The sequence below is a fragment of the Clupea harengus genome, chromosome 8, assembly GCF_900700415.2.
Source record: "Clupea harengus chromosome 8, Ch_v2.0.2, whole genome shotgun sequence".
Lineage (NCBI taxonomy): Eukaryota > Metazoa > Chordata > Actinopteri > Clupeiformes > Clupeidae > Clupea > Clupea harengus.
This window is the reverse complement of record NC_045159.1, coordinates 20,952,946-20,975,473: the sequence shown is the minus strand read 5'-3', so window position 1 is coordinate 20,975,473 and position 22,528 is coordinate 20,952,946. Positions and strand designations below refer to the sequence as shown.

Here is a 22,528-nt window from a genome sequence, read left to right as displayed (position 1 = left end):
TGGTAGTTGTTGTTTGGGCTGGTAAGTTTGAGGTACTTCTCCCAAAGTATCAGAGTAGCTGCCATTTTAGTTTGCTTGAGTTTCATGTGATTTGATGTCTGAAATCCTTTTTTCTTTATGACACATTAATTGGAATCCTCTCTTGTTTTCCATCTGTCTCTTTCTGTCTTTCTTTGTCGTTCTTTCTCTCTCTCTCCTTGTGCACCCCAGGCCACGGCTCCACTCCTCCACCCAGATACCCGTCAGAGGGCGTGGCTGGAACATTCAGACCAGTAAGACTCGCGTCTCTCTGCTGAGTCATCGCTGCTGTGATTTCACTCATGTGCTGGGTGGAGTGTTCATAACCTGTTTTCTTTTTTTCTCTCTCTCTCTTTTCCTTCTCTCTCTCTCTCTCGCTTCCTTCTCTCTCTCTCTCTCTCTGTCTCTTCCTTCTCTCTGTCTCCCTCTTCCTTCTCTCTCTCTCCCTCTTCCTTCTCTCTCTCTCTCCCTCTTCCTTCTCTCTCTCTTCCGTCTCTCTCTCTCTTCCTTCTCTCCCTCTTCCTTCTCTCTCTCTCTCCCTCTTCCTTCTCTCTCTCTTCCGTCTCTCTCTCTCTTCCTTCTCTCTCTCTTCCTTCTCTCTCTCTCCCTCTTCCGTCTCTCTCTCTCTTCCTTCTCTCTCTCTTCCTTCTCTCTCTCTCTCCCTCTTCTCTCTCTCTCTCCCTCTTCCTTCTCTCTCTCTCTTCCTTCTCTCTCTCTCTCTCCCTCTTCCTTCTCTCTCTCTCTCTCCCTCTTCCTTCTCTCTCTCTCTTCTTCCGACAGGTCCGGGCAGCGCCGCCGCCCCCTCCACCCAAGCCGCAGCAGCAGGCGCAGGGCCAGGTGCAGAAGAGGGAGGAGGTGGAGGTCACGCTGGTGTGAGGGTGGCGCTGTGCTCCCACCCTGCTCCTGCTCCTGCTGCCACAGTCACCATCACCACCCTAACCCTGCCCCCCGCCACTGATCTCTCTCACCCCCGGAACTGGCACTCTGGGTCTGTGCAGGCTGGCACTGCCCTCTTGAGTCCAGCTTCCTGGTCTGAGAAGAGAATGGAGTCAACAGAAGGGCCTCTGTGTGTGTGTGTGTGTGTGTGTGTGTGTGTGTGTGTGTGTGTGTTTGTGTGTGTGTGTGTGTGTGTGTGTGTGCATGTCTCTGTGTTTGTGTGCCTGTGCGTGTGTGTGTGCATGTGTGTGTATGTGTCTGTGTGTGTGCATGTCTGTGTGTGTGTGTGTGTGTATGTGTGCGTGTGCGTGTGTGTGTGGCCTCGATCAAGGCTCAGATGACTGGGAGGAGGCAATGGTGACCTGTGCCTTCATCTTTCACCTTTGACCCTTCCACATGTACCCTCTCCCTTCTACCCCTGCTCCTTATACCCTCCTGCCATTGTGTTCTCCTGGACCTCTGGCCCCTGGGTTGGCTCATGTCACTGGGGACTTTGACAAGTAGCAGTTCAGGACGGATATACGAAGAGGGTGCTTGGATAGACAGGGGGAGGACAAGATCAGACTAGACTGGATCTACAGGTTGACTGGATCTAGACTTGAGGTTGGAACTAGTAACGACTGGTCTAGGTGGAAGAGACATTCTAGAGAGCACCTTTATGGTTTCAAATCTGGTTGTTGCAGGAACATTTCCTACGCATTCCGGGAGCTACCCAGCACCAGAGACCGGCCTGTTCTCCGCAGAGTAAGATCAGGCTTGGGGTTACATGCCTGTTCTCCGCAGGGTAAGATCAGGCGTAGGGTTACATACCTGTTCTCAGCAGGGTCAGATCAGGCCTGTTCTCCGCAGAGTAAGATCAGGCTTGGGGTTACATGCCTGTTCTCCGCAGGGTAAGATCAGGCGTAGGGTTACATACCTGTTCTCAGCAGGGTCAGATCAGGCCTGTTCTCCGCAGGGTAAGATCAGGTGTGGGGATGCTGAGAGGCTTTGAGGCTGGCTCCTCAGTGGCCTCCCAGAAGGAGAAGGGAAATGTGGCAATTAGAAAGTTCATGATTTCATGGATTTATATATATATTTATGTGTTTTAGAAAATGCTTCAGTGTGTACGTAACTGAAAGTGTAACTAACATTTCAGCTAAATGGAAGATTCACATGTTTTATCAACTTTGTTTTTTTCGTATTGTTATTAGTACCATTGTTTTAAATTAGGATCAGAGGATGTTTAGCGAGATCTGAAATAGGAAAACGTCATTTGGAAAAGTTTTAGTCTGTTCTTTTAAGCACTTTTAAATCTCAAAACTCAAATTCCTTACACTGTTAGCGGCTTTGGTTCTCTTCAGTTGTGGACATGTTTCAAGTCTAGTATCTTTCAGTTTCATTTCAGTGTTTTTGTATAATTTATTTTCTCAGTCTTAGTAAATGTTTAAGTTGAATTGATTTGATAGCAAGGGAGACAGACTTCTTGGTCTGCGTTTAGGAGTTGGTTTGTGTGTTGAATGGAAAAGCCTTAAAGCCTCAGAGCTAGAGCATGCACAACATTGTTTTAGGCACAAGCATATTTGCATTCTTAAAAAAAAGGGAGAAAAAAAAGGTTGTTTCCCTGCTTGATATCACCTCGATCTCTGTGATACCTGAATGTTTCGTGACTTTTATGACTATCTCTGTGGCCCAGTTCTCTTCTAAATCAGTATTGATGATTTTTCTAACGCTGTAGTGAGGTCACGGCGAGCCTAACAGAATTGGATTCAACTTCAGTATTTTGTTTCACGCTGCTAAGAGTGGCCACCCACATTATGCTGTCTCTGCAACCTTGGCAGAAAAGAAACACACACATGTATGTCTGTCGAAAAGTGTATCTACCTTGTACAAATGAAAATAAATTTTATGAAAGATGGAAAGGTCACATTTATTGAGTTGAACTTAAGTATGACTTGGCATTCTTCCAGAAGTGACATGGATGATATTTAAATATTCCAAGTGTCACCACAGTTGGAACACACCAGCTAACCTACTTCAGGGAGGTGTTTCAAGTATGTGGTTCAGTGACTAACCTGGATAAGGTAACACAGTAAGTTGTAACCCCCCCTAAAAGAGCCCTATCACTTGAAGCCATAGGGCTCTTCTATTATGAGGTTAACCACTTCCTCAGTTAACTAGGTGGTTTAGTTAAGTCACTAAACCATGTACTTGGAATACCCCACAGGTCCTCTCATGAGGCCCAAAGGGAGTTGATGTTTTCTTTGGCTTTGTGTTTGCAGTAGCTGCACCTACGCAAAAGACGTGGAGCACACTCACTCGTGTATGCAGAGTACTCGAGTACGCAGAAACAATGGCCGAGAGCAATCTCCTGAGCATCTTGCACGACCTGTCTGACACAATGCAAAGTTTTAAGAGCGCTAAACAATCATGGAAACGATTTCCAGCAACCAAACCGTGTGACTGTTCACTGTTGAGGAATGTTCACTCAAAGTTGTCCAGACTTCAGGACTCCACTTACTGTTTCAGAACCATGTCAACCACAGAGACACTAGAAGTTTAGAGTTAACACAAGCTCCGAAGTATTCAATAACCATATGAGATTTATTTACACAATACATGCAATACGTCAATATACATCTATAAAAATAAAAAAGGTCACAATGTTCAAACAAAATAATTCAACACAAACATATGAGAAACACCAAAAACGCAACTTAACTGATTACACATGAAGACAGATTTACCACAAAAAACACAGAGGTTCACACACCACTCAGCACCATTAAGTGAGCGTCTCCACTGTGCACAAGTCCCCTGGCGCTCCTTTTACGACAGACCACATAACCCCTCGCTGATGTCCCACAGCTTCTTGGCCACGGCATCGTCCTTGGCCTGGGCGCAAACGTCCTCCACCGCGCAGCAGAAGAAGTAGCGGCCGCTCAGTGGCTCGATGCCCTCCTGCAGGGCGCAGTACAGGGTGGTCTGAGCCCCGGCCTTTGGGTCCAGGAAGAAAAGCCGGGATATGGGCACGACGATCACCATCTGCCACAGGCTGACGTGGCGCGACAGTTCAGTCCTAACAACGCCTGATTGTGTCCAACAGGAAATGGAGACAAAAAGGGAAAATGAGCGGTGAATTTGGAGAGGTGACTAGGTATGGAATTCTTCTAGACACAGAGGAGAAGGCTTCTGTGACTGGAATATGCTTCATCAGACATTATTTGGCACAACGTATCAAATGACCACGTATACTGTGTAATATTTTACACATTTCTAAGTTCCAAAAACAACATGATTTGAGACACAAACAAAATAAGCTTTAGGCACATCTAAAATCTACTCTAGAGAGTACAGACTTATGGCTCTTTAAAGTGCCTTGAGATAATTTCAATTGGTATTAGCACTATGAAAAATAAAAAAAATCTGAATAGAATCTGTGCTTTTCTGTGGCGCTTTAGCTTACCTGGATGAACACTGTAACAGGTGACATTGGTACCCCTCAGTCTCTTGGCCAGCTCGTGGGTGAAGAGGCTATTGCAGAGCTTGCTGTTGCAGTATGCATTGAAGAACTGCCAACTGTAGCGGCCCTCGCCCAGGTCCTTGTTGGTCACGAGGGCATCAAAGTCGATCTTGCCCCAGCGGTGGGCCATGGAGGTCAGGGTCACCACACGGCTCTGAGGGGCCTCTTTCAGGCGGTCCAGCAGGAGACAGGTGAGCAGGAAGTGGCCCAGATGGTTGACCCCGAACTCGATCCCAAAACCGTCCTCAGTTCGCCCATCTGCCACTAGACCTACAAGAGCACACGTGACACAAAATAACATGATAAGACATTAGCTCATAACAACTACTTCAAAATCTAAAATGGGTATGATCATCAAGAAAAAGATGCACACACAAAAAACAAACATCTTAAAGTTAGAACTCAAGTGCTTCAAAAACAAGAAAGTGTGCAATTAAAAAGGTCCTAATACTGAAACATTTCACACTACTGTACTAAACTGTAAACAGTGCTTCAAAAAGTACTTAATTACTACAGAAGGTAAACCTACTACTACACAGATAGCATTAACCCATAGAAGCTACTGATACTATAATAAACGTTTAAAAAAGGTACATTGGAAAAGAGCCATACCAGCATTATTGATGAGCAAGTCCAATCTGGACTCTGTCTTTAAGAAGGTCTGAGCGAAGCAGCGGACAGCCTGAAGACTTGCCAGGTCTAGATGCATGTACTGCACATCAGTGCTCCCAGTCTCCTGATGATGAAACGTTATGTAGCGGTCAAAGTCTGATGCCGTATATCCGCTTCAGATATACTGATGATAAAAACAGCATTTGAAAAAACACACTGAAAACATCACTGGAAAGTTAAGACCTACTCGCTCAATATCCGCTATGGCCTGCTCAGCCTTATGCTTGTTTCTGCAGGCCAAGATGACCCTCGCTCCTCGCTTGGCCAATTCGGTGGCAGTGGCTTTCCCAATTCCAGTGTTCCCTCCTACAAGGCAGAGCATTAGCGATCGTTTGATATAGACAGATCTGCATGTAAATGTCACGGTATAGCAGAGAACAAATCAATATTAGAAACTAATGGCCACTTTGAGGGGAAAAACTAAAAGTAATGTGACGTTATAGCCCTTTTATCTCTAAATCAGGCCTGGTACAACAGCTATCTAAGGCACATGCAGTGCTTGAAATCTGGTTTCTGTTTTCAGACAAAGCAAACTAAATGCCCAGAGGTTTCAGTCTTACATTTTGACATCATGATAGATTTTGGCATCAGACCATTAACCACTAGGTCAAATTATCACAAAGTCTTACCCGTTATGATGACCGTTTTCCCAGCCATCCCAGCAGAACTCTTGCATTCAGCCCTTTTGAAGACAGTTTCCATCAAAAACACGTAAACTCCGAGAAAGACAACGACAAAAGCAATTGCAAACGGTAACATCTTGAAGTCGACTGGTGGACAGCCAGTCTATTCTCTTCAGGTGTATCAGCAGGCGACGGCACAAGGTTTATGTAGAGGCCTGACTCCGTGCCTGTTTGACCGGTTTCACACTTTCGAGTGTGGAGCTGTAGCAGAAAAACCGGTCTAGGATTAACCAATTTTAACCCTGCCAACAAAAAGGAAAAAGAGGGGGAAATCTATTTTTTTTGTTTTCTTTTACTCTACAGCTTATTCGTGTTCTCGGTTAAATGTAGGTCCTTGTTTTATATTCGTTCAACGCCCTAATTTCTCTCTAACAAAATGTGTTGACCTAGATAAATAAAAGGCACACTTCTGCGATGAATTGCTTACATTTCACAATATCTATCGTTGCCTTGTGCAGCAGTGAGAGAAACTTGAACCTCACAGTCAGTCAATCCGTCACTTATCTGTTTGGAATTTCAAGAACTGCAATCCCGTGGCTCCCCGTCACCTTTGTCGGCCTGTGAGTAAGATACTGGAATTACTGACTGGCCTGCTGCTGTCACTCATCTCTTGTCAGTACACATTGCAGCTGTCAGTTCAGTTTGCCTGCGCCATGTGACCATCAATTAACTCTCTGAACACATCTTATTCCTGCGATTCCTTAAGTGCTTACTTTCAGCATGGTCTTTAATTGGGAACGTGAGATCATCCCAGTTGTTGGGATTCACCTGCCATCTTTGCCTCATGGGAGAACGTGGCTTCAGGATGACCTCACCAAACAGAGGCGCGGCAGGGTCGGGCGGGCGGGCGTGACTATCATGAGAACATTCTATTACGCAAAAGGCTATTTTCACGACAGCATCACTCACTTTGCTTGAACATACCGAAGTGTCATTGACGACATGCTGTTGTTATTGTCTACACACATGCAGGGAGTAAATTAATCGTAAAAACCTTAATTGACAAGCCACTGGCCATTGCTCAAGGGGGTCCAGGCCTTGGGCTCTGTAAAGAGCTTTCAGAATTGTCCATGGCGCTGTACAAACGAACACAATTGGACTGAATTAAAGGGACATAACAGACCTGGCCAAATGTACCAAGAAAAATGATTTTTTTATTGTACACGCATGGCATTTATGAGAGCAACACCACTGTGCCTTCAGTCACTTCAGCTTTCTTCACGACAGGCCACAGAAGCGCTCACTGAGTTCCCACAGTTTCTTGGCGGTTGCATCGTCCTTGGCCTTACCGCCCACTTCCTCCACCGCGCAGCGGGAGAAGTAGCGGCCGCTCAGTGGCTCGATACCCTCCTGCAGGGCGCAGTGCAAGGTGGTCTGGGCCCCCGACTCAACGTCAGCAAAGAAGAATACGCCCATGAGCAACCAGAGCATCCTCCACACAGCACCACCGTGACGGGCAATATCCGTCTTAATCACCCCTGCGAAACGTAAAGAGAGGCAAAGTGATACAAATCTGAAGAAAGATAAAGGGAGGCTTTTTCTAAAATAAAACAGTCTGAGGTAACCACACATAAAAATAGATGTTCACAGGTGGGTTTCCTACAAAATACATTATTAAAAAGAATAGTTACATATGGCACCATTTACAAAGAAAGTGTTTATAATGGAATAAAAGGCATTAGAAAAAGCATAAAAACTATTTCCTGTGTTGTAGTAGTCTAAAGATGCTAGAGTCATACTGACCTGGGTGGAGGCTGTAGCAGGTTACATTTGTGCCCGTCAGTCTTTTGGCCAACTCGTGTGTGAAAAGCACATTACAAAGCTTGCTTTGGCAGTAGACGGCAAACACGTCCAAGCCTGTGTATCCCACAGCCAGGTCTCTGTGAGCGCTGAGGCAGTTAAAATCGATGCTCGCCATCCGATGACCCCCGGAGGCCACGTTCACAATTCTGCTAGGACCGCACTCTTTCAGACGTTCCAACAGTAGAAGGGTTAACAGGAAGGGGCCAAGGTGATTGACACCAAAGATCATTCCAAAGCCATCCTCTGTCTTGCCATCAATTGCAATCCCTGCATCAGAAAGTAAATGTTGACAGAAAATAACATCAGCAAAATGGATGATGTATGTTCTACCCAGGATACATCATATTCTTTTTATGTACCTGCATTATTGATGAGAATATCAAGTCTGGCCTCTCTTTTAAGAAAGTTTTCCGCGAAGGACTGCACTGACTGCAGCTTTGCTAGGTCCAAGTGCATGTAAACCACTTCATTGTTTCCACTCCTCTGTGAACAAGAAAGAACAGCTGAAAGGTAGAACTTGCATGAGGTTACGCATTTAAAGGTAGAGTGTACAAATAATTAAAATGCCTCCTGAGGTACCACAGTTTCACCGCAATCTACAAATATGTCAACTATATCTACTTTGAAAACCCTGGTTAGAAAAAATATGTATAGCCAACACCTATGTTTACAAGGTTCAGAGTTCAAAAGTCTCGGTCCAAAATCTTTACAATGTTTTTTTGTACAAATTCTGAGCAGCTCTGAATTAAGGTTTTCGTAAGGGTGATTTTACATTTGATTTAAATACAATTTTATTTTACTACATTCCTTTTACTCTAATGTTGTTATTGCTGATGTCTTCTATAACATAATCATATATGCTACTTGTGCATCAACACTTTTAGTTAGGGGAAATATACAAAAACATCAAGGCATCTGAGACTTCCTAAAAAAAGTCAAACAGGCCTGGGCCTCTTAAGGGTTAAGATACACTTAAGTAGGATTTCTACATATTATAGGCACACCAGCATTATATCTCTAGAGGCAGTTCGATTTTAACAAAACAAAATAAAAGATATACACAATACGTTATGTGGTTATTTCTCACCATCCTATCCATGTTATGTATAAGTTGCTGTATTCTTACCTTTCTGATGTCGTTTACAGCTGCTTCGGCTCTCTGTTGATCTCTACAGGCAAGAATAACTCTAGCGCCCCTTCTGGCCAAGTCTAGGGCTGTGTGCTTTCCAATACCCGCGTTAGATCCTGCATGGAGACACAGCCATAAGAAGGACATGAAGCGATAACAAAAATAATTCTCAATAGGTATGGTACCAAGAGAACAGGTATTTAATCTAAATATGGCATTTGCATGATAATTTACATGTTTAATTAGAGGTCAAAACATTGAATGCGATACCTTGTATAAATCTCAATCTGCATCTAGATGCATGTTTAACAAACTAAAGTTTCCTATTCGATATGGACACATCCCTGATGACTTACCTGTCACAATCACAGTCTTCCCATGGAGTTGTGTTGAACATTTGCACTTTGGCAATTTCAAAAATCTATGACGCAAAATTAAATATATTCCCAGAAGTACCAGAGAAGTAAGGAGAAGAAATGCAAACATGTTTTCCTGACTATTTCAAGTCAGTCAGTCCTACGAATGGGAAATCTAACTTCTAATCCCTTCAGACTCTGGAGTTGGGTTTAAAGTCCATTGACTGAACACTGCAGGGAAGGAACACAGGGATAAACACAATCTCTCTGGGCTATCAATGAACCATTCATCAAGCCCTCAGCGTCGCCCCCTCTCCCTCTCCATGGATGTGCTTTCCCCCTTAAAGCATGCAGCTGGCGATCGGCCAAGCATAGAGAGGGAGAGAGAGGCTGACTGACTGACTGACACAGCAAGTGGTGCTTCTCTCAGGCCTCAAGTAGCCTGCAGAGATGCGTTTTCCATCTTTATTAAAAAATAAGTATAGTTACACGTTTATTGGCTTGGCTGGCTATGGCTCTCTAGCTAAACTTGTAGAGCAGAGTGTTTGCTATGCTCTGCTCACAGGGTTCCACGCTCACGAAAGCCAAGGCTGAAATTTGTGTTTCTACGTTTGCATTGCATCCTAATCGGACTAAAACCAGATGACCATGGAGACCAGGGCCTGCATTGTGGAACCAATCATACAGTAACTAGAACTGCCCTCCATTTAGCGGGTCCTGGGACCCAGTAGCAGAAACATGTGTATTTCATCAGAGTTTGCGATTCTAAACCAATACACATTGTGTCCAATTCAGCCAAATGGCTCCTCACAGTACTCTAGCTGTCTGTTTTGTTCTGTGCACAGTAGGCCTACTCTAGCTGTCTGTTCTGTGTGCAGAAAAACTCGGGTGTTCGTACAGTGTCCTGGTTCTGGAAATGGGAAACATCGTGGCTCAGAGCGAGCCATAAAGAATTCCAGCCAATCAACATGCTGCTTCAGGAGCAGGCTTTTGAGCTCAAATATCAACAACCTTTCGCCAGATTCATGGCCTATACCGCTAACTATATCATAATGTAAGGATGGCAGGCTTCAGCCAAGAAAAAAATGAAAGAAGAGAGACCAGAGTACAAGGTGTTTTCTATGAGTTCTTATTTAAAGTCATCTTTAGTTATTTACAATGTTCAATAGACAAAAAGAGTCTGAATTGTAAATACACAAATTGGTATGTCTTTTTTTCCAGGTGAAATTTCTTTACAACAGAAATCTCTCTGTGACTGATGACAGACTTGAGAAGCACACTTGAACATGTCCAGGGCTCGACCAAACCTTAAGTGTAGCACAGTCTTGATTAAAAAAAACAAACAAACAAACAAAAACAAAACAAAACTATGTACATGGAGCCCACCTTTTCCCTTATTTTGAATTGAAAATAATGGATTAGTTTCTATGGATGGGTTATGGACATTTAAATCTTCACAAAAAATCTTAACAGAAAAACAGACAGACATATATAGTATATATAGAGCTATAAACAGAAAAACATACATACATATACAGTATATATAGCTATAAACAGGTATTCAGAGTTGAGCACAGAGCTACTTTGTGCAAAAGTAGCAAAGCTAAAATTTGAACAAAAACACACATTCAAATACAATATCTGAACACATAAATAAAAATAAGAGAAAATAAAATTTCTTGAAAAAAGTGTTATAAAAAACCTACCATAACTGGCACAAAATAGAACACTTTCTCTTTTTTAAAACAAGTGGAAACCTTTTACTGTTCATTGGTTCTCAGAGTATCAAGGACGACCAAAGGATCCCTTTCAAAGTGTAAATCCAAATAACCGTTTCCCATTTACAAAAAAAACGAACAACTCAATGTGCAACTTGCCCACAAAAGCTGGGCAAAGAATTTACTTCATATCATGCAAAAATGTATGAACCATTTAGTTAAACAAACATGAGTCTGTACAAGTCCCTGTGGTCTGAGCGTGCTCAGTGCGGGGCTAGGGAACGGCGTTGGGAAGCAGCACGGGCACTTGGTGGAGCTGCGCGACAGCCGGCTTCAGGTCCACCATCGCCCCCTGCAGACTCGGAGTGGGACTGCAGCCGAGGGTGGGCGCTGCGCTCTGGTCCTGGCCGGGCGTCTTGCTGGCGAACTCGGCGATGCTGAAGAGGAACTGCTGGCAGCCCAGCTTGATGCAGCTGCCGTGGTGGAGCAGGGCCGTGCCCTCCCAGCCTGCCCCACTGCCCCCGATCAAGCTGGAGCCGCTGGCCCTGCAGCTGCAGGAGCTGCTCCGGGTGTCGAGGGACCGGCGGCTCATCACGCCCCCCTCCGCCGCATCCTCCTCCACGCCCATCGCCTGCTGCCCCTCTCCCCTCCTCCTCTTCTTCTTACAGCGGCCTGCACAGAGACCAGAGTTAACAACAAACCCTTTAACGTGTTGTGTACTAACCTTCTCTGCTTTTTACAGCGGTGTAGGCAGAGGTCAGAGTTAGCAGAAACACTCAAATATAGGCCAGAATAATACATTGGCAGTTTACTTCTGCTGACAAAGACCACTTGGCCTCAGGAAGTTAAGAATAAATCCTGAACGTATGTGTGTCTGACCTAAACTCTTCATATGATGTGCTACCTTAGTGTTCATTCTGTTGTAACAGAACCATGGTTCAGCACCCCACCAGAACAGTAAGGCAGGGCACTAATTATACGTCACCATTTGTGCTACACATGTGTGCTTTCTAGACTGAGGAGGAAACAGAACAGCATTGGAGCCTGTGACACCCGAACAGCACACATACTGCTGGTGGGCTTTCAAGCAGTGGGTTAGCTAGCCGTGCTAAAAGCAGTGGGTTAGCTAGCCGTGCTAAAAGCAGTGGATTAGCTAGCCGTGCTAAAAGCAGTGGGTTAGCTTGCCGTGCTAAAAGCAGTGGATTAGCTAGCCGTGCTAAAAGCAGTGGATTAGCTAGCCGTGCTAAAAGCAGTGGGTTAGCTAGCCGTGCTAAAAGCAGTGGATTAGCTAGCCGTGCTAAAAGCAGTGGGTTAGCACACTGCGTAAGCTTATCCACTTATCCGGTGTGGTCATGTGGGGAGGACTTTGCACACTCACGGATAATGCTCTGCACTTGGACCACCGTGCTGCTGGCCGGGGAGGGGTGTGTCTTCTCGGAGAAGTCGCAGGAGTACAGCACGTTGTCCACCGTGGTCCCGTGCTCACTGTAGTTCAGAAGCTCATATTGCTTGGTGTTCTGTGCACGACAAACAACAACAAAAAAATGTTTCTCAGTAGACAACTCAGGAGGAATATTATAGAGTTACATTACTTCAAATGAGGTGAACTTGGCAATTATTCCCAAACACATTTACACAAAATTTCTTCCTAGACATTTACAGTAATCTACTAATTGAGACACAGAAAATCCAGACAGATGCTTTTCTTTTCTAGAAGGAATACAACCAGCGAGTGTCTCACCTCGTCATAAAATATGCAGGCGTGCTTTCCCGACACATAGTTACAATGACCATAGTTTGTAAGGCACACATCCATGTCAGCACCTACAGACAGTGGGAAATATTGAGATGGAAGAACACAAAACCGTCGACACAAAAACATCTCCATGGATTAGTGTGTATACTACACTATACATGTACACTATAGAAATGAAGAGGGTACCTGTTCCAATATACAGACTTCTGAAACACATATTCACAAAGGCCCCTTTATCTGTTAAGGGGTAGAGCACCGCCCGGGCCTGCACCTGTTTACACGAGGGTGGAGCTGAAGGAGAAAAAGAACAAAAGATATCATATTAGGTTATCAGTGTCAAACTGAATGTGTGTGAAACCATGTATATAAAAAAAAGTATATGTGCAGATCAGTTGGTGTATTCTAAATGGCAAAGAATACAAAAAACCAAACCCATTTTCAAGACTGAGAGCTCCTAAACAGAGAAGCGAGGGGGCTTACGTTTAGCACTCTGGTTGGATAATGAGGAAGAGGTGGTGGGCGACGGCAAGCTGACGAAGGTGGACTTCGCAGGAGAAGGGCTGGGTTCGAAGAGCTGCTGAATTCTTTGCCAGGCTAAGAGTTTGACTAGCCTCTCGTCCAAAGCACTCAACTCAATATCTGCAAAAGGGCAAAAGAGAGTTCAGTGATCCCAATGGAGAAATAACAGTGACACCATCATTATCTTTCAATTCAATATAAAATCAATAATGACTGATTATTGATTAATCATCAATATCCCCTAAAAAAAAAAAAAAAAAAAAAAACCTACAACCCCATAAGAGTATCTGGCTCACCATCTCCCTCCTGCATCATCTCCTTGAGGCCGCTGGTGAGCTCCCATGCGTTAGTGCTGTCAAACCCAGACCCCGGTGTGCTGCTCCAAGGCATCCCAGCGTCAAAGCCAACCTTTCCGTCTGGAGGAGGAGGAAGAGGAGAAGGAAGAGGGAAAACAACCTTATGCGTCACTTTTAGGACTACAAAGAAAGTTGTGTCAGGTGTGACTGAGAATTTGGTGAAATCTTCAACATGTGTTTAGCCACCACTCATCAAAAGCAGGTTTGGATGGATATGAAGAAAACCAACCTCGACCATTTCTCACTACTGACTGAAGGCAAAGTGTGTGATGGCGGTGTGATGGCGAGTGCTGTCTGTCTGCGGTGTGATGGCGAGTGCTGTCTCTCTGAGGTGTGCGTGTACCTGATGGAGGCGTTGGCACGCAGACGACCAGGGAGGCCTCAGGCGGCGTGATGGCACGCGTGCCAGCGGTGGGCGAAGACCACACCCGATTGGTCAGCTCTGGCTTCGGTCGCCCCTCCTCTTCCTGGACGGGTCTTTGCGGAGGAGACACAGTGGTAGACGAGGTTTCGTTGGAGGTGAGAGAAGGCGGTTGCGATGGTGCGGAGTCTTTGCCTGGTGGTGCCGTACACGCGGACTGCTCCATCTTCACTATGGCCCCGGTGCTGGCGTGGTTTGGGAGGTTGGCTGTGATGGTGGTGGTGGTTCCGTGGGGCGGGCAGCGGGTCGTGTCTGGGCCTGCGGGATCGCTCCATTTGTGCTGGTGCACATCCTTCTGTGACTGGGTAAGGTCCTGCTGCTTCTGCGGTTGTTGTTGCTGCTGCTGATGCTGTTGTTGTTGTTGTTTCCCGTTGGACTGACACTCCCGCTCCACCGGGCCGTTTGTGGTGCCACAGTTCCTGCAAGGTCTCTCCGTACACGAGCTGCACTGAGTCCCTCTCATCTGTTTCTCTACCACACCGACAGGTTTAACCACTGCTGCCCCCTGGAGGTCGGAGGTGGTACTGCAAGGTTTGGACTCCGTTTGGAAATCTGGTTTGTGGAGGGAGCGCAGCTTCTCGTCCTCTGATACAGACGATAAGATGGGTTTAACGTCAGCGTCCTCCGTCTGAACAGAGTTCCAGTGTGGTTTCCTGGCAGATAAGTGCTTCACGATGCTGCATTGAAGTGAGATGACCCCTTGAAGCCACTGTGAGAGGACAGAGGGGGTAAGTGACACACTGATACTCCACCAATCATCCATCAGTCTTTACCCATTGATCAATACATGTGTATCTAGCAATCGTGCTATTAATCTACGCCTGTTTATCAGACCATCAGTCTATGTCCATCAGTCAGTCTTTCTCTGCTAGCCATCAACCTGTCTATCCCATAAGCTATTGAGGTTTGAAACCATGTGTTCTTCAACAGTGGATTAAAGAGGAGATAAAAAAAATCTTCATATCTGATGGGCTGAGATTATTTTAAGAACATTCATTCCACAACATTCTAAGCAATAGGCTATCAGTCTGTCAGAGCATTCTGTCCGTCTGTCCAGAGCAGCGCACTCAGTGAGGGCTGTAGAGACAAACCCACTATAGCTGCTTCTGAGTGGCCTTACCTCTTCCTGGTCGGCATCACTCGTTAAGTGCTGGTGGGGGTGGGAGTGCTGGCGAGGGGCTTCTGGGACGCTGGGGCAGATCAGTTCTCCATCTCGCACACCAGCAGGGGGCAGCAGAGCAGGAGGACATTCGTACTGGGACTTAATGGCATCAGGGACCTGCAGGACACACAAAAGGACGGTTGACTCCGACTGACTGGAAGAAAATGATCGAGTGGACTGCAATTCTGTAGTGTTCGCTCAAATTATATTATTATATTATTATCACGGAATCAGTGTCTAAACAGAACACAGTCATTAAAGAGAGAAATTAACTAGTGTGAATGTGGGGTATGAAGAAGACATTTTATCATTTATCTTAAAATGATGACGAATCTCTGTTGTGTTTATGTACTCAACTGGGTACAGTCTGAAACACAGAAACAGTCTGAAAAGAGACAACGACCTCTCAACCGTGACCCCTTAAACTCCTAGACCACTACCTAACCATATACATTTCTTCTTTTGGAGGGGCTAAACAGACAACTTTTACAAAATTGGGCACTCAACCCACTGATAAACGGAGGCCCTCACCTTAACCATCTTCCTGCTGGGTGTGCGTAAGCCCCGCCGTCTGGGTGGCTCAAGGCGGTGTATCCGCTGCAGGAAGTCAAGCTTGATGGCATGCTGGGAAATGCGGTCTCTGAATTGGTCAAAAAGCTTGCAGCGATTGGTGAGAGTCAGATTCCTCTGGTTCAACTGGAAAAACACAGGAAATGTGTGGATAAAAGAGGTTTAGTCGTTCAAGGCTAACAACAATGTTGTTATTCTGATGATATAATAAAAAGACTTGTTGTGCCATATTTCTGAGCATTTTCTTAGAGTGTCAAAAAGTAAACAAATGCCTCAGCATTAACAAATGAAAACTGCAAATCTCACCTTGTGTATTTTATTACAGAATGACATGGCGTACTGCCACATGAAAACAAATCAATGCCAAACACACAGCTCTACACTGATGACCAGAGTGGAGCGGGGATCTGCCCCCCCTTGAGGGCAAAGGAAGCAGGACTCACCACGAGGTGCTCGACGTGGTTGGGGCACATCCACCTGCCCGTGGGCATGGCAGTGAGGGGGGGGTCTAGACAGTCCATGTGGAAGAGGAGCGGACAGTAATCACACTGGACCAGCGGTGCCAAACGGCAGCTCCTGTACACACACACACACACACACGCACACAAACACACATGAAAGGGTCAGTTTACATCACCAACACACAGCTCACAGGATCAGTTTCCTCCACCAAATACCCTAAACCCATTGAACTACCGTTCAGTCGCACACAGCTTTCATGCTTTTTTTAAAGGCTGAGAATTTTAAGAGTCTTAGTTTCCTTCATGAAGTAATGTGAAGAGAGAGATAGAGATAGAGAGAGTGAGCGAGAGAGCGTCACCCCACACTGCCTGCAAAGCCTTGTCTCCAGGGCAACAGGCCTCTTCTCTGACCACTGGTACTAGGAGGATATACTACAAATGTGTTGATGGAACGTGGTCATAAATACCGAAGACCTTCAAACTGCAGTTCAGCAGAACAATAATATCATTCTGCATCAGTAGGCTGAGAGAAATTTAACATTAAATTTCATCATGATACATTCTGAACTGTGGTTCAGTGGAATACTACATTATTTCTGCTTCAATAAACAGGTTTTAAAGTAAGTGCTCTCTGAAAAAAGTTCATGCAAAATTCCAATATCAGCTTTAAGAGGAACGCATCTGTAATTTCAAGATGACCATAAGCATCAATAGGTCACTTTAAGAAGTCTAATTAAATAAGGAGAAAATGGGTCGTATCTACAGTATTTCTTAAATGAAAAGTGGAAATGAACAGAACACAATAGCCTTTGTGACCTGCAGTATAAATTAGCATTCAGCTTGGTGCATAGAAGTACAACATAATGTGTGTTTAAAATGCTTATGAGCGCCAACACAATTATCCTCATCAACCAACTAATGTGTCTTGAAGTCATACGCTCCACACACTGGTAAATGCTCAGTGATTTTCTGCTGCCGTTTCTAACTGTCCCCTGTACACAGACTCCCAGCACCCGTGGAGACTGCAGGGTGGCCAGGGTGAACCGGACGCTGCGTACCTGTTGCAGGTGTAGCACACTTTGACGGGTAGCGGGACCAGTCCGTGGTGGTCCCGCTCGTGCTGAGGCCTCTTCACGTTCTTCCCCGTCATCTCCTCTTTTCTCCTTCTCTTGCTGGTTCCTGGAAGGACACGCCACAGCAGACCATCAGTGTGAGCTCAACAGAGCTGATCAAACAAGAAAGCTGGTGAGTAAACCTACAGAAATATCTATACAACAGCTTCTTAAATTGGATGGACAACACAGTCAATCTCATGTTACTTGACAACCCAAGGAGCTTTCTCTCAATGTGACTATTTACACAGCACCCAAACATGACAAATAAAAGCGATAAGTTCCTACCCAGACAAAGGCAAGTTATTGGACAGATCACATAAACGTATACAAGACCCCAAGGAGCTTTGTGTACATAAGACTTTCTAGAGAGAACACACACCCTGGTTGCTTAACAACAGCGATGCGTTCTATTCCAAACAGTAACCACCTCTAAGATGAAATCTGCCACTGATGTTTACATTATCAGGGCTAAAGCTGTCCGGAGTCAGCTGATCTCTGTGCGTGTGCTTTAGGGGGCGCTGGTCTGACTTCTTACCTGGGAGTGGGGTCGTGCAGTTGAGTTCCCCTGGAAGCTGGAACTGTGTGGGGTTCCTCTGCGTTGCCGCGGCGACAAGGAGGTCAAACGTCCTCTTGAGGGTGGCCGGCTTGGACGAGCTCTCGGGCTCAAACCCCTGAGCGTCGTCCTCGACGTCCAGCAGGTCCTCCTCGATGTCGTTCTGCTCCGACGGCGTCGGGGTGTCCGTGGAGGAGGTGTTGGACGTCGGGGTGACCGGCCGGCTGCTGGGCTTCCTCTCCAGGAGCCGAACCTGGGCCACGGCCGCCCGCAGGCCCGGCGCGCCCACCATCACAGTGGGGTCCAGCCGCAGGGTGCCCAGCTCCAGCTCGGCCCCGGCGGGGGACTGGGAGCGCTTGGACAGCTGCTTCTCCAGGAGCCCGTTGATCTGCTCCTTCTTCTGTTCACGCTTCTGAGAGGGAGAGGAAGGCAGCTCGTTTGCTGAAGACATAACACTGCTGTTTTAGACACTGGCATTCCACTGAACCACCACCATTTCCTTCAGAAATACTTAGCCAGCTGGGATGCTGGTGTCTTTGAAAGTCCCCCCAGAGAGTCCCAAAGCAATTCTACATGCAATTGCCATCTGAATGCAAACACAGCTTGTTCAGGGCTTTAAGTGCAGGTCTAACACTAGCAGGTCTAACACTCATCAGAAAGAATGTGATTATTTGTACTTACAGGTAAAACAAAACTGACTTTCCTTACCATGACCCATTATTAAAGCAAATCCCAGTGGCCTGAAGGGGTTCATTTTCTCCACAATTAAAACACAAAGAAACATGACAGAGAGAGGCTTACCTTCCTGCGCACTGCACAACGGTGGCACATCCAATCTCCTGGTGGTAGCATCTCTCTACTCAAAGGTGGATTACTGTGGAGTAACACACACACACACACACACACACACACACACACACACACACACACACACACACACAACAGGTCTTAAAATATGTTCTGGGGAATTTGATCTGCTCTACTTCCTACATCTATGTCCACCATCTGACAACTGATCCTGTATCTGGGTGAAATTGGATCTCTAAATCAGCCAATCAGCAGCAACAGCTGCATTTTAAAAACTTGAGGACTAAAGTGCTGAAGATTATATGTCTACTATAAGTCTACTCTGTGTGTGTGTGTGTGTGTGTGTGTGTGTGTGTGTGTGTGTGTGTGGTGTGTGAATGGAAAACTAGATAGGTTAGCAAGAAAAGCATTCTGTTCTCAAATCATTCATATGCCAGGGTAGGACCATAATGTCTCTGTTAGGACTAAGGTAATTTATATGCCTTTTAGGCTTAATGGACCAAAAAAAAAAAAAAAACGCAGAGTGAAAATTAAATACAGAGAAAAACCTTGCCGGGTCTCTTTGCACACATGTATTCATTTAAACCCTCGGATATATGCACACGCACTCGCACACACACACACACACACACACACACACACACACACACACACACACATACACCAAATACAACCCACCAAAATCAGACCAAACATAGAGCAAAACAATGAATTCCAGAACTGTTATACCAAATGTTTATCTAAAAATAAGTGGTAAAAGACTCGAATGTATTGGACTACACAGAGAAAACATATCACAATAGTATAAAATGGGACTCAACCAGTGGTTTCCAAAAAAGGAAAAAAGCTGGGTACCATTCCAAGAGTTAAGCAACTGCAGAAGATCCCTTGCCTAGTAGAGAAACAGAGACCCTCTCCTGTAAAAGCATCCTCTCCGACCAAATGTTTGTTCTCTATGGCGCCCTATGATAACCAAGAATAACTCTGTAGCGTTTCACAACATGTGGTCAGTTACTTACTGACCTTACTGAGCCCAATCGAAGCTACTTCCTCAGCACAGAAGAAAAAAAAATCAATTCAACATCTGCATGGGATACAGGACTTCCCAAAAGCCACAAACCACAAGCGATGCAATTTCCAAAGGGCACTCAGAAGAAGTGTCTAGTTACCATCCTATACAGTGGACTGTAAAGTCTTTGGCAGGGTAGACCCGCTGAAGAAGAAGCAGCTATCCTATCCTAGGATACACATGCAAGACATTTTTACTCAAATACACCAGTCACAAAGTATTTGGTTAGCATTTCTTCAGCAGAAAAAACAGGTCTTCTCCTAACCACATCTGTGGTCATCGTCTCTGATAGTTTAACCACAACATGTAAGACCACAGTCAGAAGCATGTATGAAGGTTTGGCAGCTAGTTACGCAGACACATAGCAGGAATGGGCTATTTTCCAGTGTCAGTAGTTAAAAGGGAATCTTAAATACAATGAAGGAACTCAACAGCCCCCAGCTAATAGTAATGAGAATCCCTGTTTACACTGGTGGATTTCGTGAGGTTGTGTTTATAAGAGCAGAAAAGAAAAGTTACCAGCATAGGAGGTGGAAGGCAGCGGGACAGTGGTCGCAGCACAGGAGGTCTCCTCCTTCTCTACAACTGTCGCAGGTGTCATGATTCATGGCCCGGCCTGTCCGCCTTGTGCTTCTATCGAGCTTTCGACTCCTTTTTTCACTGTCCTCCGACTTCGGTGGAGACACCAGGTTCTGGATTTGCTGTAATGCATGAAAGCAGGAGTAAATACTTAATTCCTACCTACTCCTAGGCGTTATACCTAAAGCTATAAGATCTGTCAAATACAGTAGTAAAATAACTTGCCTAGACTTCAGCTGGTACACAGTCTAGACGATGTTACTAGTTTATAGAATGCAACTTTCACATAGACAAACACAACAGTCTTGGTTGGATTACTGGCGGGCTGGCTAACAAGTTGCCATGGCGTCCTCTTGGATTGCTCCAAGACGTGTCAGCCATGGTGGGCCCCGTTCATCTGTCTTCAACTTGACTGGCTAGGCTAACGTTAGCTAACGAGGTATCAAAAAGCATCCAAGGAAAATGAACTCAGACAAGCTTTATGTAGGACTAGATGTTAACAGACAGTCACACGTTTTCCTTGACATGACACAGTAGTATACCCAACTGTATACTAGAATGATGCTGATGTCATGCAAAATAAGTCAATTCATTGAGGTTGTTGTTTATAAGCTAAGTTAGCTAGCTAGCCCTCTGTGCATAACTAGCTAATGTTAGCCTTTTAACATGGCTATGCTAACGTGCAGCCTATTTTGTTGCTTGAAGGCTAATTTTAGCAGACTAGCTGGAGTTCTGCATCGGTTTAGGCAAAGAAACGAAAACAAGGCATTTTTAACACCTGGAACTGTGTGTTTTTGTTCGACATCTTACCTCCATTAGTCCACCGGAGGTGTCCAAGTCGTACACAATCGTCGGAGTCTCCATTTTCCCCCACATTCGTACAACTAATGTAGGCAAACAGCCGAGGTATCCAACAAATAAGCTAGCTAGCGGCTAGCTGAACAAGTCTTGCTAGTCCAAGCAAGCAAGTGCTTTAAGAAGAGTACTCTACTAGGATTTTGTTTAAAATCCTATCCAGGGCAAAGGCTCTGAAATTTCCCATAAATGCCTCTTGAAATGTGAGCCAGTAAAATCCCCAATTGAGTCCAATGTGTGTTAGCTAGCCAGCAACTGTAGGCTGTGACGTTAGCTAGCTAACGTGTGCTAACTGAAAATAGGCTCGCCAAGCTTTTCTTCATCTGCAAGCCAGTCAAGCCTCAGGTGTTGGCCTGCAGCTCAATACGCTCAGTTTCAATGCTCTACAAAAACATCTTCTGTGAGGAAGAACAGACACCTTGTTAAAACAAGTCCGTCGATTGTGTGGTACCCAAAATCCCCAAAGTATAACCTTCCAGAGGCCTATCCTGTATAGTGATGATCAGACGCACTCCGGTGGTTGTCGGTAGCAATGATGCTTTGTAAAGAGACAAATATATTGTTTTCCATGGTTTTGGCGATGAAATTATTCACGATACATCCCAAATTCTGCAGCAGAAGACGTACTGTGGCAGTCGCCAGTCCTCCAAATGCAAAGTGTCCGTTAATGTTGATAATCCAACGGGGGTATCATTGTTGTTATGAATAAACGCTGTGCATCAGTCCCAACATAGCTCGCCACATCCTCTCTACGGAGTTGGCGCAAACTACCGACGTAAAGTTGGTTTCGCGTTCAACATTCAATGGGCAAAAACGCAAGCCAAAGATACGGGAAGATCTCCCAATTAATTCTGAGAATTTACGGACCAAATGAAACGAGCTCTCACAGAGTTGTGAATTCAAAATCTTCTATACATATCAAAACAACATTCTTGAAATGTATTATTATTATTTCAACATGATACAAAACTGTGGTGTAAGATAATCTACAGTTTTGTTGAGGGAAAAAAACCTACATTACTGACAAATTCGTCATAATATTATACCAAAGACATTATAGTGCATTAATCAGTGATTAAGATTGGCTGGGCTTTAACCGCAGGCAGGACCTCAGAGTGAAGCTACCTAATATGCTGCAAGTGAATATCGAATTTAACACAACTTTACGTCGATGCATCGTCGTACGTATCACTTTACGCACTTTACATACATTTGCGCATGCGCCACTCAAAAAGACCTTGCAGCCATATTTGCAATGCCAACGAAAACGTCTAGACCGCGCCAGACTCCGTAATTTTGAGTCGTTAGGATTTCAGCACGAGATGTTTTAATAGTTTAGGCGTTAGGATGTGAAAATATAAATAATGCTTGACGTTTGGGATTAATAATAGGTTAAACTGCCGGCCGACAGTTACAACTACGTAGTCTTCCCTCCTTCATAGAAACATTGTTTTCAAATGCCGTGATCCTATTGGATCAGTATAATCACGT

The 22,528-nt window shown here is 45.1% G+C and overlaps 4 protein-coding genes across 6 annotated transcripts in view; 1 reads left to right on the top strand and 3 right to left on the bottom strand.

Annotated features, from left to right (window-relative positions):
- The window catches only part of LOC105890511 (synaptic defective enhancer 1-like), a 1,450-nt gene extending 307 nt beyond the window's left edge, over window positions 1-1,143 (top strand). The window contains exons 2-3 of the mRNA XM_031571237.2: window positions 211-272; window positions 799-1,143. Coding sequence (XP_031427097.1) covers window positions 211-272; window positions 799-894 — 158 coding nt within the window. The 3' untranslated portion in view covers window positions 895-1,143. The remainder of the gene's footprint in view (window positions 1-210; window positions 273-798) is intronic.
- Window positions 1,144-3,515: 2,372 nt separating this feature from the next.
- dhrs13a.2 (dehydrogenase/reductase (SDR family) member 13a, tandem duplicate 2) lies at window positions 3,516-6,623 on the bottom strand. 3 transcript variants are annotated; one of them, XM_031572284.2, is made up of 7 exons: window positions 6,522-6,623; window positions 6,236-6,366; window positions 5,755-5,807; window positions 5,313-5,431; window positions 5,066-5,189; window positions 4,397-4,723; window positions 3,516-4,019 (listed from the first exon to the last, which is right to left on the bottom strand). In XM_031572284.2, coding segments are annotated over exons 2-7 (885 nt in total). In that variant the 5' UTR covers window positions 6,238-6,366; window positions 6,522-6,623; the 3' UTR covers window positions 3,516-3,759. The 3 variants fall into 3 exon arrangements, with proteins under 3 accessions (XP_031428144.1, XP_031428143.1, XP_012671963.1); XM_031572283.1 differs by lacking the exon at window positions 6,522-6,623 and having other exon boundaries at window positions 6,236-6,481; XM_012816509.3 differs by lacking the exons at window positions 6,236-6,366; window positions 6,522-6,623 and having other exon boundaries at window positions 5,755-5,936.
- Window positions 6,624-6,942: 319 nt separating this feature from the next.
- On the bottom strand, window positions 6,943-9,556 carry dhrs13a.1 (dehydrogenase/reductase (SDR family) member 13a, tandem duplicate 1). The gene is made up of 5 exons (XM_012816515.3): window positions 9,097-9,556; window positions 8,738-8,856; window positions 7,971-8,094; window positions 7,552-7,878; window positions 6,943-7,286 (listed from the first exon to the last, which is right to left on the bottom strand). The coding sequence occupies exons 1-5, from the start codon at window positions 9,224-9,226 to the stop codon at window positions 7,027-7,029; spliced, it is 960 nt and encodes a 319-aa protein (XP_012671969.2). The 5' UTR covers window positions 9,227-9,556; the 3' UTR covers window positions 6,943-7,026.
- A 653-nt stretch (window positions 9,557-10,209) lies between these two features.
- phf12a (PHD finger protein 12a) lies at window positions 10,210-22,023 on the bottom strand. Its single transcript, XM_012816539.3, has 15 exons — window positions 20,993-22,023; window positions 20,123-20,304; window positions 18,529-18,601; window positions 17,710-18,139; window positions 17,118-17,238; window positions 16,042-16,174; window positions 15,560-15,724; window positions 14,987-15,145; window positions 13,789-14,575; window positions 13,386-13,505; window positions 13,051-13,209; window positions 12,757-12,861; window positions 12,556-12,638; window positions 12,193-12,331; window positions 10,210-11,486 (listed from the first exon to the last, which is right to left on the bottom strand). The coding sequence occupies exons 1-15, from the start codon at window positions 21,056-21,058 to the stop codon at window positions 11,089-11,091; spliced, it is 3,120 nt and encodes a 1,039-aa protein (XP_012671993.2). The 5' UTR covers window positions 21,059-22,023; the 3' UTR covers window positions 10,210-11,088.
- Between the last annotated feature and the right edge of the window lie 505 nt (window positions 22,024-22,528).

What these genes read in the sequence shown, in the direction of transcription:
- dhrs13a.2 (XM_012816509.3), bottom strand. Translation starts at nt 5,884, where the DNA reads ATGTTACCGTTTGCAATTGCTTTTGTCGTTGTCTTTCTCGGAGTTTAC. An exon ending in CTTGCTCATCAATAATGCTG is followed by an intron (nt 4,724 to 5,065) that starts GTATGGCTCTTT and finishes GTGCTCTTGTAG; the next exon opens with GTCTAGTGGCAGATGGGCGA. An exon ending in CTGTTACAGTGTTCATCCAG is followed by an intron (nt 4,020 to 4,396) that starts GTAAGCTAAAGC and finishes GGACACAATCAG; the next exon opens with GCGTTGTTAGGACTGAACTG.
- dhrs13a.1 (XM_012816515.3), bottom strand. Translation starts at nt 9,226, where the DNA reads ATGTTTGCATTTCTTCTCCTTACTTCTCTGGTACTTCTGGGAATATAT. An exon ending in GAAGACTGTGATTGTGACAG is followed by an intron (nt 8,857 to 9,096) that starts GTAAGTCATCAG and finishes GTCTCCATGCAG; the next exon opens with GATCTAACGCGGGTATTGGA. An exon ending in CTGCTACAGCCTCCACCCAG is followed by an intron (nt 7,287 to 7,551) that starts GTCAGTATGACT and finishes TACGTTTCGCAG; the next exon opens with GGGTGATTAAGACGGATATT.
- phf12a (XM_012816539.3), bottom strand. Translation starts at nt 21,058, where the DNA reads ATGTGGGGGAAAATGGAGACTCCGACGATTGTGTACGACTTGGACACC. An exon ending in CCTCCGGTGGACTAATGGAG is followed by an intron (nt 20,305 to 20,992) that starts GTAAGATGTCGA and finishes CATGCATTACAG; the next exon opens with CAAATCCAGAACCTGGTGTC. An exon ending in CTGCACGACCCCACTCCCAG is followed by an intron (nt 17,239 to 17,709) that starts GTAAGAAGTCAG and finishes GTGTCCTTCCAG; the next exon opens with GAACCAGCAAGAGAAGGAGA.